A 20,556-nucleotide genomic window follows, 5' to 3' on the forward strand; every position below is an offset into this window, starting at 1 on the left:
TGGGCAAGTTTTCCTCTGCACAGGTTTTGATAAATCTCCCCCCATCTGCAGGATGGGGGATATGTGTCTGTTCGTGGCGGGGGTGGTGGGTGGGGGGGTTTGCAGTCCTGCTTGTTCCAGGATGACTATTGTAACTTCAGGGACCACTGTACTGCAGTACATCTGACAGCGTTACACTAACAATTCACATGTAAGATGCAGCCTGTAGCTGGACCGCACTGGCTTCCGTACTCGGCCGAATGGAAGCCATCAGCTGGCTTCCTGTTGCCATGACAACCATCGGTACCCCGCGATAGCATACTGGGGTAGCCGATGGATGACAGGAGCAGCCCCTTGCCCCTGTCAATCCTATAAATGCCGAGGTCAGTACACACCACTGCAATTATTGAGTTAAAGGGGTACTCCGGCCCTAATACATCTTATCCACTATCCAAAGGATAGGGGAGAAGATGTATGATTGCGGGGGTCCTGCAATCTGTCATTACGCACCCACCTTTGTGAGCTCTCCGCAGCGAAGGAGGATACAAGTGTGAAGCGTGACAACCACGGTGCCGGAGTATAGTGACATCACCACTCTGCCCCCATGTGACGTCACGCCACCTCAATCCAAGTCTATGGGAGGGGGTGTGACAGCCAGTGTGCTTAACAGCCAGGTCCTGCCACCAATCTCTTGCTGCGTGTCGCAGAGCTCAGGTGATCAGCAGGACATATACTTATGTCAATTCGCAGGAATGTTCCTCCAGATAAGCCGTATGCATTTGTCCTGGGGAGGGAAGAGGTTAATAATGGGAGTGACTGGGTGATGGGCAGTATAATACAGTCAGAGAGTGTATTAACCATGCATATGCCCACTCATCACCTAATATCATTAACCCCTTGAAGTAGGGCATAGATGTATACCCTGTGCCCACTTACAAACTATGAGGCGCACTCAGGAGCTGAGCGCGTGTCATAGCGGGATGGTGCTGACTACTATCAGCAGCAAGGACCTGTGGCTAATGCCGGATATAAATTGATCAGGGTGATGTCCAGCATTAACCCTTTAGATATCGCAATAAAAAAATATATATAAAAATCATCTGCCAGTTAGCTCAGGGAGAGCTGATCAGGACCCCTGTTGAAATCGGTGTCCGGAACAGCTCAGTGTATGGGCAGAGGGTCTCTACCTGCCTTCAGCTCATTCGATCGGGGCTCTGGTGGTGCAGGAAAGCTGCACTAATGGAACACCGATAACACTGATCAATGCTGTTCAGTGTATGCAATCTAAAGATTGCATGTAACAATCCTCTATGGGAACTAAACAATAATGTAAAAAAAATGTGTGAGGTGAATAAATGCAAATTAGCCCCTTGCCGATTAAGTTTGAATCACCCTCCTTTTCCCATTATTTAACCCCTTAAAGCATACCAGTCAGATCCAACAAAAACTATTTTTTTTTTGTAATATATCCCTCAGTACCTAATTCTGTGCTTCAAATTGTTATGTGTCTAGCCCCTTTATTTATTTCACTTTTAATTTAGCTCACTAGTCTGAATTCCTCTCAAAGGGAGGGGGTGTGGTCTCACTGTGCAGGTCTCCGCCCCCTCCCTCAGTATGCTGTCTGCTCACATCTCCCCTAGCATTAGCAAAACTACAACTCCCAGCTTGTCCTCACTGACAGTAGCGGGACACAAGATGACAGTGGGAAGATTTTTCCTCCAGCTGTAGCCCTGCGCTCACAGCTGTCAATCAAGGAAGTGTGTCCATGACATAGGTGATGATGCATGGACACAGCAGGACTAGTATGTGTCCAAGCAGGCGGGGGGGGGGGGGGGGGGGGGGCAGTTGTTTGACTGGCTTTTTTAGTATGAAACACTGAAAATTTTCTAATGAAAGCAATAGGTTTTGCATACTTTACAACATATCAAAAGTTTTTGTATCTGACAGTGCACATTTAAAGGACACAGCCCATTTTTACCTTAACCCCTTCCCGCAAATGGAAATATATTTACATCTACCCCGGGCTCCCAGTGTATGACAAGCGCTATTAGCAAGCGTCCTTGCCGACCAATCTGTGCTCCAAAGCTCCAGTCAGCCATGGCAGGCTGGAACAAGAGCACAATAACACTGATCGATGCTGTTCTATGGAGCAACATTGATCAGTGTACACTATGTAAAGATTGCATAATATAGTCCCCTATGGGGACAAAAAAAAAATAAATATATATATATTATATATATATAAAACACACACATAATAAATATGCATTACGCCTTCCCTAATTAAAGTTTAAATCACCCCCCTTTTACCATTTTTTTTTTAATAATAAAAAAAAAAAAAAAAAAATAGTTCAGAAATGTCCAAACTATTAAAATATAATGTTAAGCTCAGTTCTGTCCATCATGCAAATGGTGTCTGGCATCTCCATTCCTCATGAACCAGGTGCGGTCCTGTTGTTCATGTTCCCCATGTCTGCTCCTAAAGTTAAACTTTCACTTCTATGGCATCTCCTACAGGCGGCGAAAAGGTAGTCCCGCGGCATTGGCGCTCACCGGAAGCCCCTACTGTAGATGAGTGGGTTGCTGAAATAGCCTCTACTCAACGCATGGAAGAACTACTGGCTGTGTCCCACTCTGAAGTGTCTCATTATGCCTCCACTTGGCTGCCCTGGTCTGGTTTCTGTTCTTCGGGTACCTTTCGCTCTGGGTCCTCCTCCTTTAGTGCGGCCACCGGGTAGCCTCAGTTTTCTTCCACCTCCTTCCTCTTGCTTTCTTACTGTCTCTACTGCACACTCTGTTCTTTTGCCTTTCCACTCCTTCTGCTATTTCCTTTCTACCTTTGGAATAGCTTTTAGTAAAGCTTTCAGCAGTTCCGTGATGCCTCTTGATTTACCTTCACACTCCAGCCCTTACTTTTCTTTTCTTATTTGCCCCATTGGGCTGCTCTCTCATTGTCCATGTTTTTCCCCTCCTGCTCCCTTCCCTCTGTTTTCCCTCTTGCCCCTTATGTGTACTCTCCTCCTGTTTTCAAATCTTCCCCCTTTATTAAAAATAGATTACCACCTTATTTTGTATTTACTACCATTTAAGCATTGTCTATGATACCTGGACCTACATGGTCACCTATGTATCCTCATTGCCTTTCATTATATGCTTTATGTATTTTCATGTGTTATTTATAGAGATGAGCAAACTTACTGTTATTTATAGAGATTAGCGAACTTACAGTAAATTTGATTCGTCACGAACTTCTCGGCTCGGCAGTTGATGACTTTTCCTGCATAAATTAGTTCAGCTTTCCGGTGCTCCGGTGGGCTGGAAAAGGTGGATACAGTCCTAGGAGACTCTTTCCTAGGAATGTATCCACCTTTTCCAGCCCACCGGAGCACCTGAAGGCTGAACTAATTTACGCAGGAAAAGTCATCAACTGCCGAACCGAGAAGTTCATGACGAATCAAATTTACTGTAAGTTCGTTCATCTCTAGTTATTTACTTAATTTTACTTAATAAAAACCTTTTGAATTGGAAAAAAAATATATATAAATGTTAAATTGCAAAAAAATAAAAATAAAAAAAATCCCCTTTCACCCCACAAATAATTTTCTTTTTAGTTTTTAGTGGTAAAATTATTGATTTGTCATTACAAAGTACTATTGATGGTACAAAAAACAAGCCCTTATGTGGGACTGTAGGTGGAAAATTGAAAGTGGTATGGCTATTAAAAGGCAGGGAGGATATAAAAACTGTGAACATATTAAGAAACTAAAAAGATTTGTGATCACAGCACTCTCAGCTATTCAAATCTCCATTATCTGAGTTGGCCACAGGTCCTCTTAATTATTATTATTATTTTTTTATTGCTTTGCAACACCATATTCTGACCCCTATAAACATCTAGGGGGCTCTGCGAGGTCTCATTTTTAGTGCCGTGATCTTTAGTTTTTATTGGTACAATATTGACGGTACCTCCACTAGTTGAAGTGGAGTTGTTCAAGCAATCGTTTGCTCACTTACACAGTACAGTGGTCCCTTAAAGGGGTACTCCGCCCCTTAGACATCTTCTCCCCTATCCAAAGTCACGGCCATCACGCCCCCTCCCGTAGACTTGCATTGAGGGGGCGTGGCCGTGATGTCATGAGCAGGGAATGACCGTGACGTCACAAGCCTCCGCATCGCTAGTCATCCGGCACAGAGCGAAGTTCGCTCTGTGCACTGGATGTCTGGGGTGCCGCAGCAGAGATTTCGGGGGGTCCCCAGCAGCAGGACCCCCGGGTTCAGACATCTTATCCCCTTTCCTTTGGATAGGGGATAAGATGTCTAGGGGCGGAGTACCCCTTTAAGTTAAAATGGCCTCAAGTTACAATATTTTTAACATACAATCGCACTTTTTGAACATTTCAAGCCTAAAAAGAATACCAGCTACAGTGACCCCCACAACAGGATGTGCCATATAAATACAAGACAGGTCCTTCATAAATTTTAACCACTGTGCCTTCAAGTCTTCCCAAAAACCTTGTAGTTTAAACTGGAAGGAAAACTGTACAGAAGATCTTGCCTGAACTGTATATACTCCACAACATACACTACACACAGAATTTTGTATTCCGCTCTAATTCTGTACTGCAAAGCTTGCTTCAGAATTTTGTGGAATTTATGCAGAATTTCTGGGAATTCGCTCAAAACACAAAATTCTGCCAAAATTCAATGCTTCATTAAGTTTAATGGGATTCAGGACGGAATTTTGCTAAATTTTAAAGACATGTTCAATGTTTTTGCAGAATCTGGAAAGCAGAATTTCAGCGTCGATATGCGGTACATTTTGTGGAATTTGCGATCTGAACTTTCCAATGCAATTCCGCAAGGGAATTCTCCTGTGTGAACATAGCCTAACAGGGACCAAAGAGTGATCACTAGATGACCAGGTATTAGCATATCCGATATAATAGGTCTTGTATTCCCAGTATGTAGCAGTTAGCATTTATCAAAAGGAGTTCAGTGTTTGTTTCGGAAGAAATAGGCCCAAATTGCAGACAGGGCATAGTAGCCTAAATAGTTTAGTACCTTCAGACTAATTAGCTTTATTTAAATAGGGACTGTAGGCTCTGATGATAATAGGGACTGATGTGAATGTGTTCGTTCTCACACAGTGCTGCAGATTACCTCTATAGATCATTCTTAAAAAAAAGACTATAGACTGTGGAAAGCTAAGGACAAAAGTCTTCCACAGTATTAAGTTTCCTGTAGATGCTTTCACAGCTATATGCTGGATCTAAATTTTCAACATTTTGTAAAGGAGTATAGATACATTTTATTTATATGGCAAGTTCTGCTATATTGTTTGCTGCATACCAGCCTAAGATCGGAGCTGACACAGATAGAGAAGATTACTTTATAAGTAAGGTTTCATACAATTAATGTAATACTGATGGGAGAATGCATTGTTTGCCTCATAGTGTACTTCTCCAGATGTCAAAAAAGCAGTTTACAGAAATTGGTTTATTTGTCAATAGCCATTATCAGTGCAGGAGTAACCTATAGAACATAAAGAGGCTGCATCCTCTAGATAAAACCAGAACACAGGTCAGATGACTCAGGCAGTGGGGGCTTTAACCATCTATCAGTCCTGCTATACCCCTGCACCGGGCTAGCAACTGGTGACGGAAGGGGGACAGGTGTGATCTCTGAACAGTAGGAGGTATAAAGTCTATGTCAGGATGTCATGGGCTTGATGTTCTACCAGCATCTCCATGCTCTTCACATCTGTGCACCAGAACTCCAAGCGGTCTTTCATACCTTTGATCTAAAGAATAAAAAAAAGTAAACCTAAAAATTAACTAAATGCATTGTGACTTTTAAACTTACATGATTAAAAAAAAGTCTGGCATTTAAAGCAAGAACATACAAAATCACATTGAGGAAAAGGAGTGGGTGATGTCACCTTCTAATCTATTAGTCGGGAGAAGGAGATCTGCTCTGTGTATGGATTCATGTGGGCAATTCTCAACGGGGAAAGATATGCAACTACAGGTAGCTAAACTAATTCTAAACTTCAAATAAAAATTAATAAAATAGGACAGTTTGGTTGATCTCCTTAAAGGGGTACTCTGCCCCTAGACATCTTATCCCCTATGCAAAGTATAGGGGATAAGATGTCTGATTGCAGGGGTCCCGCTGCTGAGGACCCCCCGAGATCTCCCTGCTGCACCCGGTGTTTGTTTAGAGCACCGGGGGCAGTGCCGGAGGCTCGTCACGGTCACGCGCCGCTCGTGACGTCATGACCACTCAATGCACGTCTATGGGAGGGGGCGTGAGGTACGTCATGCCCCCTCCCATAGACTTGCAATGAGGGGGCATGGCCGTGACGTCACAAGCGGGGTGTGAATGTGACGTCATGAGCCTCCACCCCACATTACCAGTCATCCGGCATGGAGCAAAGTTCGCTCCGTGCACCAAATGTCTGGGAAGCTGCAGCCAAAATAGCGGGGGTCCACAGAGGCGGGACCATGATTAGACATCTTATAAGATGTCTAGGGGCAGAGTACCCCTCTAATCATGTTTCAAGGCTCTTGAAACCAAAACTGACTTAAATGGAAAAGCTACAGTTTCCATCTCTTTAGTAGAAAGGTGCTACTATACATCTCATCTAGAACGTCATTTAATGTCTATGTATTAGCTGGAATGCCCACTCATTTAAAGTGAATCTGTCATCACTATCACCCCCCCCCCCCCCTAAGCTGCCACATGAAGTGTGGGTGATGTAGATGAAAATCATGCTTACCATTCTTCACTTCATGCCTTCATTTGTCCATAATCCCCATAATTCCCTATATATGCTAATGAAGGAGCTTGGTGCATACAGGTATTTTCAAGCCCTGGGTGCACAGTGACACCTCCTCCAATGCAGAATGAGACTCCACTCTGCATGACAACGCCTGTGGCCACAGCAATTGCACAAGTGCAGAAGAGGGTATAAATACAGAGAGGAGCTTTATTCTGCAGCGGAGGAAGCTTTACAATAAAAACTATTCCCTCAAGTGCATAGGATGAAATATTAAACACAATCCTGTGCAGTTAGATCTCCAATACAGTAGTCCCGAGATGAACAGTCTAGGCAGTGCTGCAACGCAGTGGCAGTATTATCAAACAGTAGTAAGAAAGAAATGAAAAGCGGGGCCCTGACCGGTAGTTCTTGATGTAAAGGTAGCTTTATTCTTTGTTGTGGGAACACTGTACACGGTGGAGCAGACAGCCGGGATGGACTTCTGGCAAAGACTGTATCGCGCTTGAGCGCTTCCTCTGGTAGGGCCAGAGGAAGTGCTCATGCACGATACGGTCGTTGCCTGACGTCCACCCCGGCTGTCCACTCCACCATGTACAGTGTTCCCACAACAAAGAATAAAGCTACCTTTACATCAAGAACTACCGGTCAGGGCCCCGCTTTTCATTTCTTTGTTACTATAAAGATGTCGGCCATACGTCACCGTGCACCTAGGGCTTGTCAAGACTCCCTATGCACCAAGCTCCTTCGTTAGAATATATCAAATAACAGGGATTACAAATGAACGCAAGCACAGAGCAAAGAACGTTAAGTATCTATTTTTTTTTCCAGTGTCATCTGCAATACAAGCCTGTGCCATCAGGTTAATGTGGGTGACACAGATGACCGATTTCCTATAAATGAAGTGTAATTCCTAAAGTCCAATGCATTTAAAAAAATTGGGCATTGAACTAAAAACACAGGGCAGTTTTTGACACAGTTTATATCAGATGCTGCAAGGGTACCACATTCTTGCACCAGGGTTACTATATAAAACTGTATATACAGAGCACGTAAATGGGGTTGAGTCCATGGAGAAGATGGGAGGCTGTTTCTAGACCAGCTAAATAGCAGAACTCTATTGGGAGAAGGCAAATTCATACCTGCTGCAAGTCAAGAACCCGAGGCTGAACCCATGTGATGTGCACTCTCTTATCCACTTCATCAATGCTTCCTCGCAGCAAACCCACAGATAGCGCCTTCATGACAAGAAGCTCCACCTATGACACAAAAGAGATTCCAAATACATTAGTAATATGACATCTGATGGAGGATGCAACTTTTTTCCTTTACACAAATTTATATGGCAAAAACAGTCTTCACCAAAGTGCACAGTTTGATGCCAACATACCAATCACAAGTCTAGCCATATACAATAGATCCAGATAAACAAAGAAAACAATGACAGAAAGACTTTATAGCTGCACTGCTACTCTACTCCACTCACATCATTAACATTGACTTGTGCGCTCTTTGCAATCTCTTCAAACGTCAGCTGACGATGATTCGCTGGCCGTGTGAACGTCATCTATGGATAAGCACAGACAATAGTTAGTACAAAATATGGGACTAATTCAACACACATCTAGGACTACAACAAATAGAACATTGCTGTTGACAGGCGGCACATTGCTGCCACTGTTCTTACATTACTTATGTACACATGTTTTCATTCACACTGCTTTGGAGTGTACATTTAATGTGCACACAGAGAACAGTATTAAAATATACACTAAAAATATCCATAGACCCCAATTACCGTATATACTCGAGTATAAGCCGACCCAAATATAAGCCAAGGCCCCTAATTTTCCCACAAAAACCCAGGAAAAGTTATTGACTCGACTATAAGCCTAGGGTGGGAAATACATCATTCCCCCCCCCCCCCCCCCGGTCATCAACACCCCCCCGGTCATCAACACCCCCCCGTCATCAACACCGCCTGTCAATCCCCTCAGTGGTCTTCAACCTGCGGACCTCCAGATGTTGCAAAACTACAACTCCCAGCATGCCCGGACAGCTGATGGCTGTCCGGGCATGCTGGGAGTTGTAGTTTTGCAACATCTGGAGGTCCGCAGGTTGAAGACCACTGATGAAGGGATTGACAGGCGAAGAGTTCACTCGAGTATAACCGAGGGGGGCGTTTTCAGCACGAAAAATCGTGCTGAAAAACTCGGCTTATACTAGAGTATATACGGTACCCAGCGGAGGCTAAGAGTGCCCTTATAACCTCAGTCATGTATACATTTTTTGGCTGGATACAATAGTGTACTTAGCTATGCTATTCTATCCAAAGGCATCTGTCAAAAAAAAACTAACAAAATAAAGTATTCCACACAAAGAATACTGACATATACAGTGTGAATCCACCCTAAAATTTACTAAATCACTTACCTCCATTAAACAGAGAAGCTGTATCTTCTTAAGTAAAAGGGATTCATTGGCAGCAAGATCAGGCTGGAGGTATGAAAATGCATGAGAATATGTCAATAAGCAAAAAAAAAAAAAATTATAATAATAAATAAAAAATAAAATAAAAATAGATAGCTAAATAAAATGTCAAGAATTTCCCAAACCTGTTGTCCCCAAGCTGTCTTCAAGGCTCTGAATGTCTCTACATTGCCACTATTGAAGGCGTAAAGGGTGTCTATCAGCCACTGTCGCTCAGAGCTGCGCAAAGATTCCAGCACCGGGTGCATCAACTGAAAAGAGATTTCATAATGTCTTCGTATACAGTCATAATTCTCTCCATAACAATTACAATGCTTGGATTACACAGTCATCTGAACATGGTACTAGGGAATACAGACTTTATTTGAAGGGGTACTCCACCGAAAGGATAGGGATAAGATGTCTAATCGCAGGGTCCTGCCACTGGGGACCACCGCGATCTCCACTGCGGTACCCCAGTCATCACGACTGCGGTACCCCAGTTGCACGAAGCGAACTCCGTGACGGCTACATTCTAGCTCCGGACGCTGCCGCCCCAGAGATCAGGGGGTCCCCAGCGGCCTGACCCCTGTGATCAGACATCTTATCTCCTATCCTTTGGATAGGAGATAAGATGTTTTCTGGTGGAGTACCCCTTTAAAGAAAGCTTCACTACCACAGGTGTACTGTAAGTAGGTTTATATTTCAGATGCAACAACCAGTGCCCATGCCGTTTTACCAAATGCAACATTTAGCCCCTCATGGATCCATGTTGCTCTAAATTTGTTTCAGTTGATCCATTGGGGGCCTAAGTATTATACTGAAACAGACTAAATCGCTCCATATTAGTACAAGGTATGTAAAAATAACTCACCAATTCTCCAAAGTTATAGACCCCGTCTCCAAGGAGACCAGCCAAGCCAAGAGTAAACGCTCTGTCTTGCTGCTCTGACACTGCAATGAAATGAAAGGAGATCTCCAGTTATTGCTAGAACACTTCAGAAAAGTGTATAAAGAATACATTCACACATGCAGATTTTGCTGCAGCAGATTTTATTCTGCAGATTTTCTAATGGTTAGTTAATGATCAAATCTGCTCATTCCTTTGGTAGAAATTCTGCAGCGGAATCCTTTTAACAGCAATGGAAGGCTGTATGGAAATTTCAGGAAGGAAACCCCATACAGGGCCCATACACACAAATGTCATTCAAGAGAAATTACAGATGGAGAGTCTGTTGTATTAGCCTCCCATTATTTTTAATGGGATTCTGCTGCACTGTGCCCACTGCAGAATGTCTACCATGAAATTCCGATACTCTTCAGTAAGAATGAGTATACTCATTCTTTTGGCGTAATTCTGCCCGGAACTGCACTGCCATCAACGGGGACAAGGCATGTCTGAGTGGTCATAGCGCCAATTCATTCCAGCAGCACCTGTTATTCCGTATTGTGCCCATGCCTTTAACATTGTTGTTTTGTATTACCTGATCTATATTGTTACTCCCAGGCTGCCACAGAAGTAATAAATTCAGTGTAAAGCTAATAAAGGAGGAGAGCCAAAGGACTACGGCAGCTAGTATAGTATTCCCATCTCCTAGACTCTACTACAAGAGATTAGCAGTCATAGAGGAAGAACACACAGCGCAGCGTAAAGAGATAACAAAAAAATGTCCTAGTGAAGTCTTGAGTACTTACCTGGTAGGTCTTTTAATTCTGTGCAACCCAAGAATCTAAGAGCGTCTTTATAATAGGAGGCATGATTTCCAATTGTCTGATAATACCTGCTGGACAGGTCATAGAAGCGGCTGTGCACAGATGTCACCCCAGCCAATGCTCCCAGCATCTCCTCCACACCTTCTATAGTTTCCTTAAAATGAAGAACAAGTAGTGGATGAATAGAACTAAAGGTCATATACACATTGACATCGTCCACTTTCATCAGTTTTAATCTCAACCAAAACTATTGTTGTTAAGTGTCACCCAGCAACGAAACTTTTTTAGCCGAATGATGACAGACTTAACTTCTGAAAAGTCGTCGCCTGTTAGAGCTGGGCGGTATGACCAAATATGTGTATCACGGTATTTTTGTAACTTATGGCGGTTCCACGGTATTTCTTTCACTACCCCCCCCCCCCCAATCATGTGACCCGCGAGCACTGTTCTGCTCCCCCCCCATCAAATCATGTGACCCACCAGCGTTGTTCTGCTCCCCCCCAGCAAATCATGTGACCCGCCAGCGTTGTTCTGCTCCCCCCCACCAAATCATGTGACCCACCAGCGTTGTTCTGCTCCCCCCCACCAAATCATGTGACCCACCAGCGTTGTTCTGCTCCCCCCCACCAAATCATGTGACCCGCCAGCGTTGTTCTGCTCCCCCCCCCCACCAAATCATGTGACCCGCCAGCGCTGTTCTGCCCCCCCCCCCCCCCAATCAATCATCAGCCCAGCGGAGTACTACTCACATGTGTCACCCGCATGTGCTGCCCTCCTCCTCTTTGTTGGGGGCCGCCGGCGCTGGAACTCTATACTGTACGCCAGTGGTCTCCAACCTGCGGACCTCCAGCTGTTGCAAAACTACAACTTCCAGCATGCCCGGACAGCCAACGGCTGTCCGGGCATGCTGGGAGTTGTAGTTTTGCAACAGCTGGAGGTCCGCAGGTTGGAGACCACTGCTGTATCCCTATGCCCGGGATGCAAAAGATAAAGAAAATAAACTTTAACTTACCTACGTCGGCCTCACGCTGTTCCTTGGGACTGGAACGTCGGACAGCCATCAGCCTATCACCGGCCGCAGCGATGTCCCGCCCCGACCAGTGATAGGTTAAACGCACTGTCATGTAAGAGGCTGGCCAGAGCTCCTTACATGACAGTGGGCTCAGCCTATCACTGGCCGGGGCGGGACATCGCTGCGGCCGGTGATAGTCGGACAGCCCAAGTTAAAGGTAAGTTAAATTTTATTTTCTTTATCTTTTGCATCCCGGGCATAGGGATACAGCGTACAGCTACTACTAGTAGTAGTTTTGCAACAGCTGGAGGTCCGCAGGTTGGAGACAACTGGTGTACAGAATAGAGTTCCAGCGCCGGCGGCCCCCAACAAAGAGGAGGTGGGCAGTGCTTGCGGGTGACACATGTGAGTAGTACCCCGCTAGGCTGATGATTAATTGGGGGGGGGGGGGGGTGAGCAGAACAGCGCTGATCGGTCACATGAATTGGTGGTGGTGGTGGGGGGGGGAGCAGAACAGCTGGCGGGTCACATGATTTGGTGGGGGGAGGGGGGGCGCAGAATAGCGCTGGCGGGTCACATATGATTAGTTCCCCGATGTGGGGACAGCGCAGCGCTGGTCTGATAATTCATTCCCAAGGAGGAAATGGGGAAAATTCATATCGTGCAGCCCAAAAATTTCGGTATTCAGTATGAACCGGTATACCGCCCAGCCCTATCGCCCGTGTTTGAAATTTTCGGGTGACAGTTGAACAAACTAACTTTTAAATGTCAACTTTAATGGGCTATAAGAAGTAAAATGTCAGCAGTTGTATCTGTGAAATAATTTGCCTTACACATTTGCTAGAAGAAGATTGATGGTTAAACAGACGATCGTGTTAGGCTACCTTAACCCCTTAAGGTCGCAGGGTTTTTCCGTTTTTGCATTTTCATTTTTCCTCATCACCTTCTAAAAATCATAAAGCTTTCAATTTTGCACCTAAAATTCCATATTATGGCTTATTTTTTGCGCCACGAATTCTACTTTGCAGTGAAATTAGTCATTTTACCAAAATATCCACAGCGAAGCGAAAAAAAAATTAATTGTGCGACAAAATTGTAGAAACTTTTGGGGGCTTCCGTTTCTACGCAGTGCATTTTTCAGTAAAAATGACATATTATTCTGTAGGTCCATAGGATTAAAATGATACCCTACATAGGTTTGATTTTGTCGTACTTTTGAAAAAAAATCATAACTACATGCAGGAAAATTTATAGGTTTAAAATTGTCATCTTCTGACCCCTATAAACTTATTTATTTTTCTGCGTATGGGGCGGTATGAGGGCTCATTTTTTTGTGCCGTGATCTGAAGTGTTTATATTGATTGGACTTTTTGATCACTTTTTATAAATTTTTTCATTAATAAAAAAAAAAATAAAAAAAATAAAAAAAACCCCATTTTGGACTTTGGAATTTTTTTGCACGTACACCATTGACCTTGCGGTTTAATTAACAATATATTTTGATAGTTCGAACATTTCTGCACGCTGCCATACTGCATGTGTTTATTTTTGTTTACACGTTTTTTTTTTGTTTTTTAAATGGGAAAAGGGGGGCGATTCTTACTTTTATTAGGGAAGTTACAAACTCATAGATCAAATATTCACCAATTAGGCGCAAGATACAGTAAAATATTAGATTTATTAAACTAGTCAATACACAAAAAATATTGTATGTGCTGGAATAGGGGATAGGATACAGGTGAAATTCTACACTAGAGGCCCTACCTATATAGGAGGGAACTCCTATTAAGTGTGGATGGGGAAAAGGGAACACAATACAAAAATTAAGATTAAAATTTCATGTGAAAAAGGCCTCTCTTCCCTACGCGTTTCGCCACAAGGTGATAATGGCTCATCAGGGAGTGAGAGGACTCCAAAATACAATACAATACTAAACAATTACAGATGACACAATATTAATAAAGAACAAAGCACATACAAGAATAGATATTAGTGATCTTAGTGCAAGCGTCCGTGGGTTAGTAACTGTCAGATAAATATATAATATAATAAGCCTCAAACCAAAGAGAACATAGGTATACACCAATCACATCAAGTGGTTCATAGCAACTGGATAGGGCTCCTGACAGAAACGCACAGACCCCTGTTGAAATTTAGATAAACACAAAATCTGACAATCCTCCAGGTACAGACCAACAGAGACCAAGGCCCAAAATACAGGGCAGAGATGAAAGCACTAAGCAGCGGGCAGAAGGTAATGATAATAACGAAGATGTAGATTACTGGGCTTATTGTCCCGTAGATAAGGGAAATGATGCTGGTCTAGATAGAGATCCCCAAAAGGGGAAAGACCGCCAGGTATAGTGAAACTGATGTGGAAGATCATATGAACACACTGCCCAGGTGCTCAGCTTTTGAGTTCATCTAAATTTCATCAGGGGTCTGTGCGTCTGTTCATCCACATCAGTGGTCTTCAAACTGTGGCCCTCCAGATGTTGCAAAACTACAACTCCCAGCATGCCCGGACAGCCAACGGCTGTCCGGGTATGCTGGGAGTTGTAGTTTTGCAACATCTGGAGGGCCACAGTTTGAAGACCGCTGATCTACATGAATGAATGTATCACAAGTGGGAACAGAAATTTTATCTGTCAGGAGCCCTATCCAATTGCTATGAACCACTTGATGTGATTGGTGTATACCTATGTTCTCTTTGGTTTGAGGCTTATTATATTATATATTTATCTGACATTTAGCTGCCGGTTACTAACCCACGGACGCTTGCACTAAGATCACTAATATCTATTCTTGTATGAGCTTTGTTCTTTATTAATATTGTGTCATCTGTAATTGTTTAATTTAGTATTGTATTGTGGGGTCCTCTCACTCCCTGATGGCAAGAGAGGCCTTTTTCACATGAAATGTTAATCTTAATTTTGTATTATGTTCCCTTTTCCCCATCCACACTTAATAATAGGAGTCCCCTCCTATATAGGCAGGGCCTCTAGTGTAGAATATCCCCTATCCCAGCACATACAATATTTTTTGTGTATTGACTAGTTTAATAAAATATTTTACTGTATCTTTCGCCTAATTGGTGAATATATGATCTAGGAGTTTGTAATGAAATTATTTTCACCGAGGGAATGACTTATCAAATTGGTTTTTGGGTGCCTCAATTGTAACCCATTAAGTGTATTTTATTAGGGAAGGTGTTAAATGATCCTTATTAACTTTTTTTTTTTACACTTTTTTTTGCAGTGTTATAGCTCCCCCCCCCCCGGTGGCTATTTCACTGCACATACCTATCTCATACACAGATCATTGCCGTGCATTGACACGGCAAAGATCAGTGTTATCGGTGGTGGATTGCTCAAGCCTAGATTTCAGGCTTGGAGCAATCAATCGCTGATCAGACGAGACAGAGGCAGGTGAGGGGACCTCCGCACACATTCTAGCTGATCGGGACATCGCGATTTCCCCACAATGGTTCCATCAGCCCAATTGAGCTGCCGGGAAGCTTTTACTTTCATTTTAGACTTTCAACTTTGAACGCCACGTCTAAAGGGTTAATAGCAGGTGCCACGCGCTATTAGCCCAGGGTCAGTCCCGGCGTGACACCCTGTTTTATACTGGGACTGGGCGCAGGGCATTCAGGTACGATGTTAAAAGGGGTACTCCGGTGGAAAATAATTTTTTAAATCAACTGGTGCCAGAAAGTTATACAGATTTGTAAATTACTTCTATTAAAAAACCTTAATCCTTCCATACTTATCAGTTGCTGTATACTACAGAGGAAGTTATTTTCTTTTTTAAATTTTTCTGTCTGACCAGTGCTTTCTGCTGACACCTGTCTGTCTCAGGAACTGTCCAGAGCAGGAGCAAAGCCCCATGGCAAACCTCTCCTGCTCTGGACAGTTCCTGACATAGAGGTGTCAGCAGAGAGCACTGGTCAGACAGAAAAGAACAACTCAACTTCCTCTGTAGTATACAGCAGCTGATTAGTACAGGAAGGATTAAGATTTTTAAATAAAAGCAATTTACAATTCTGTAACTTTCTGGCACCAGTTGATTTAAAAAAAAAAAAAAAGTAGATTTTTAGACTTACCGTAAAATCTCTCTCGAGCTTCGATTGGGGGATACAGGACCATGGGTATATGCTGCTTGCCGCTAGGAGGCTGACACTAGGCAAAAAACAAAAGAAGGTCGGATCCTCCCGGGAGGATATACCCGCCTCCTGGCTTTGAGCAACTCAGTTTAGTCCCAAAGCAGAAGGAGAACCGGCCAAGAAAGGAACAGTCCGAACGAAAACCCAGACAAAAGAAGGGGACCGACCACAAAAACAAAAATAAAATAAATAAATTTAAAAAACTGCACCACAGCGTCGGAAACTGGCTGGCCACAAACAAGCCAATGGGTGGGTGCTGTGTCCCCCAATAAAAGCTCTGAGAAAGATCTTACGGCAAGTCTAAAAATCTACTTTTCTTCTCGAGCGCTTCATTGGGGGACACAGGACAATGGAACGTCCTAAAGCAGTCCCTGGGGAGGGAAGACCTAGATCCCAGCCAGAAAAGAACTCAGGCGGACGGCCGCCTGCAAAACCCTGCGGCCCAGGCCTGCGTCGGAGGACTCAAAGGTAAATGAACACGGTAAAACTTGGCAAAAGTATGCAGAGGCGACCAAGTCGCCGCCTTGCAAACCTGAAGAGCTGAAGCCCCATGGCTGACTGCCCAGGAGGCCCCACCGCACGGGTGGATTGGGCAGTCACTCTAAAGAGGGGTACCTTACCCTTGCAGATATGCCTCCAAAATGGCGGAGCGTATCCACCTTGAGATAGTGGCCTTGGAAGCCGGGAGCCCCTTGCACCGCCCATTGGGAAGTACAAAGAGTCACACCGCCGGAAGGAGGAAGTGACCAACAAATAGGTCCGAACCGCCCGAACCAAGTCCAGCTTGAGAAGCTGGCACTCCCGCAGATGAGAAGGACGGGCAGAAAGAAGGCAACAATCTCCTCGTTCAAGTGAAATGAAGTCACAACCTTGCTCTGAAAAGAGGGTACCGGCTGAAGAACCACCTTGTCTTGGTGAAGCACCAGAAAAGGGGAACAGCAAGAGAGGGCAGCCAATTCCGGCACACGGCTAATGGACGTGACTGCGACCAGGAAGGCCACCTTTCAGGAAAGGAAACCTGACCAAGAGGCGCAAACAGAGCACCCTGCAGAGCATCCAATACAAGGTCGAGGTCCAAATGGTGCAGGTGCAGTGGGGGGGGGGGAAGCGGACCTCGTGAGCCAGGGTGGCAGAGGGGTCCTTGGGACAGAAGGTCGGGACGATCCGGAAGATGGAAAGGAACGTCTAACAAGAGACTGATCACGTCCACGTACCACACGCGACGAGGCCAATCTAGGGCCACCAGAATCGCCAAGACGCCCTCCGACTTGAGCTTCCGGACGACCCTGGGAAGAAGTGGAAGCGAAGGAAAGAGGTAGGGGAGAGCAAAGGGGGTCCAATGAACCACGAGAGCGTCTACCGCCAGTGCCAGGGGATCCCACGACCTGGAGATGAAGCGAGGGACTTTCCTGATCCAGCGTGATGCAAAGAGATCCACGTCTGGAGTTCCCCAGCAGTGACAGATTTCAAGGGACCACTCGCCCGGGTCGAGCTGCGGGTGCCGCCCAGGCGATCGATGTACGCCACGGCAGTGGCCTTGTCCGTCTGCACCCGTACTGGAAGACCCCGAAGAAGGAGACTCCAGTGAAGAAGGCACAGGAAGATCGCACAGAGCTCCAGTACCTCTATGGGGAGACCGGACTCCAACGGGGTCCAACGGCCCTAGACCATTTTGTCCCAGAATACACCTCCCCAGACGAGGAGACTCGCGTCTGTGGTCATGACATGCCAATGGAGAGGCAGGAGGGAGCAACCCTCCTGGAGGAGAGGAAACCGAAGCCACCAATGGTCAGAGCGGAAGCCGGAGCCCGTGGTGGAGAGACCAGGGGGATTTGTCCCACTGAGAGAGGTCGGTACTGAAATTGGGCGAAGGGGACTGCTGGAAGCTACCATCTTGCCCAGAATCAGACCCAGCCGCCGAAGCAAGCGAATCCCCGACAACAACTCCTGAAGCTTGTCCTCCGGAAGAGTAAGAAGGGCCGCCGCCATGTCGAAGTGGATGCCGAGAAATGTCAGAGATTGGGATGGAGACAGGTTGGATTTCAGGCAGTTAATGATCCAACCGAAACTGGAGAGGGTCTGCAGAATGATGTTGAGGCTGACCAGATTCTGTTCCAGGGAAGGGGCCTTGATGAGTAGGTCGTCCAGATAGGGGAGAATCAAGACATCCCAAGAGTGGAGGAGAGCCACCACTACCGCCAGCGTCTTGGTGAACACTCGGGGTGCGGTTGCCAGCCCGAAGGGCAGGGCGACAAACTGAAAATGACCCGCAGGAACAACGAACATTAGAAACTGCTGGTGGGGAGGAAAGATAGGGATGTACAAGTAGGCATCCCTTATGTCCACGGAAGAGAGGAACTCTCCCAGATTCCATAGAGGCGACTACTGACAGCAGGCATTCCATCCGGAAATGCCGTAGCCGCACATGATGGTTTAGAAGCTTCAAATCTAGAATGGGTCGGACAGTGCCGCCCTTCTTGGGAACTACGAAGAGATTGGAGTAGAACACTGAAAATCATCCCCGAGGAGAGACCGGCACGATCACTCCCTGGGATAGGAGGGTACGATGGGCCACCTAAAAAGCTGCAGCAAGAGCAGTAGATCGAGGGGGGCGGGACCGGAAAAAACAACCCCGGGGAATAGAAGAGAATTCTATTCGATAGCCCGGGACATGAACTCTCGAACCCAAGCATCCTGAACGTGCGTCAGCCAAATGTCCCGAAATAGGGACATGCGACCGCCCACCCGAGGAGAAGACTCGGATGGGGGCGCACCCTCATGCAGTGGGAGGCATGCGAGTCCCGGATTTGGAAAAGGGGCACTTGTAACGGGGCCCCGATTTCCAGGAGGGGCAAGCCTTGAAAGATGGCGCCCTCCTATCCTGTGAGGCCACCAGTTTGTCCAAGCGGCCCGAGAAAAGAAAGGGAGAAGTCTTCCGCCGAGAGTCCGAGTGGCGAGGACGATTTTGGGGCAGGAGGGAACTCTTGCCACCGGTAGCCTCAGAGATGATCGCATCTAGGCGCTTGCCAAAGAGACGAGACCCCAGAAAAGTAAGCTCAGTAAGGGAACACTTAGAGGCCGCATTCAGCATTTCAAGCCTTAAGCCAATAGATTGCCCGAGGCAAAGGCAGCGCAATGAGCAGACTCCAAGGAGGCCGAGCAGAGGTAGTCCCCTGCAGCAAGCACTAAGCGTTGCCGGAGGAACAAAGAAGCCACAGCGGGCGGAGCCACCAGCAGCCCAAGCCGCAAGAAGGGTATCCGGCCGCGCAGAAAACTAAGGGGGAGAACGTGCTACAGAGGGCAGGTGAGTCTTAAGGCAGATGCGGGGAGTACCGTTGACTGCGTGTGAGAGTGCAGCTGGGATTAACCCCTAATGTCCCAGGAAGACCCTTCCGGCACCATAGGAAAAAGCCTCCAGGGAAGAAGAAATGAGGCGGGGGGGGGGGGGGGGGGGGATGGAGGAATGGAGGGAGCGAAGGAAGGTGGGGAGGAAAACATACTCACCCACATAGAACATACTCGCTTAGGAAGTCACTGGCAAATGTGGGACCCAGACCCAGGGTACACCACCAGGTGCTTGTTGATGGCGAGGTGGGGGTTAACGGCCAATCCTGCCCCTAGCTCGCAGGTGGAGTATCAGGCAGCGCCATGCTCCTGTCGCCCCACGCTAGAAAAAAACATAAAAAGAGAGAAAATCTAACTAAAGAGACTAGGGAAAAAAAAATAAAGAAATAAGACCAGGTCTGGAATACTCCATACCTGTCTGCCTCCTGCTGACACTAAGCTAAAACTGAGTTGCTCAGAACCAGGAGGTGGGTATATTCTGCCCGGAGAAGCATACCTTCTTTTGTTTTTTGCCTAGTGTCAGCCTTCTAGCGGCAAGCAGCATATAACCATGGTCCTGTGTCCCCCAATGAAGCGCTCGAGAAAAAATTGTTATCCACTGGAGTACCCCTTTAAGACAGTGGCTAACTATGATCAGGAAATCCCAATAATAAACATGTTCACACGGCAGAATTGATTTCAGTTGGGATTCTGCTGCACTGTGCACACGGCAAAAACATCTGCCACGGAAATCCTGATTATGGCGTCCACAGAGACGGCACATTTTCAAACGGTCCTATCGAAAGCATGTTCTGCTTGTGCTCCACTATAGGGGGAATTTCAGCACTGAATTTTTCTGTGCAGATATTTGCCCATGTGAACATAACCTAAGAGACAGACCTAAGAGAACATGGCCTAAGAGTCAGAGACAACTGCGAAAAAAAGTATGGGCCCGGTGTATGAACACACAGGTAGTAATAGAATAGGAATAATAAGTTGCCATTGTGGGCTCAACGTTTAAAAAAAAAAATAATTTTATATTTATCTCCTGGAATACCACTTTAAGTTAAGTTAAACTCCACTGTGCGTCACTTAAGAACACACTGGTTCTAAATA

The 20,556-nt window shown here is 45.6% G+C and overlaps 1 protein-coding gene across 1 annotated transcript in view; it reads right to left on the reverse strand.

The window, feature by feature from the left end:
* Positions 1-5,457: 5,457 nt before the first annotated feature.
* The window catches only part of PSMD13 (proteasome 26S subunit, non-ATPase 13), a 28,299-nt gene continuing 13,200 nt past the window's right edge, over positions 5,458-20,556 (reverse strand). The window contains exons 7-13 of the mRNA XM_056526802.1: positions 10,922-11,093; positions 10,101-10,180; positions 9,373-9,498; positions 9,191-9,253; positions 8,244-8,324; positions 7,900-8,016; positions 5,458-5,779 (exon numbers count right to left, since the gene is read on the reverse strand). Coding sequence (XP_056382777.1) covers positions 5,684-5,779; positions 7,900-8,016; positions 8,244-8,324; positions 9,191-9,253; positions 9,373-9,498; positions 10,101-10,180; positions 10,922-11,093 — 735 coding nt within the window. The 3' untranslated portion in view covers positions 5,458-5,683. The remainder of the gene's footprint in view (positions 5,780-7,899; positions 8,017-8,243; positions 8,325-9,190; positions 9,254-9,372; positions 9,499-10,100; positions 10,181-10,921; positions 11,094-20,556) is intronic.

This window comes from Hyla sarda, chromosome 6 (genome assembly GCF_029499605.1).
Source record: "Hyla sarda isolate aHylSar1 chromosome 6, aHylSar1.hap1, whole genome shotgun sequence".
NCBI lineage: Eukaryota > Metazoa > Chordata > Amphibia > Anura > Hylidae > Hyla > Hyla sarda.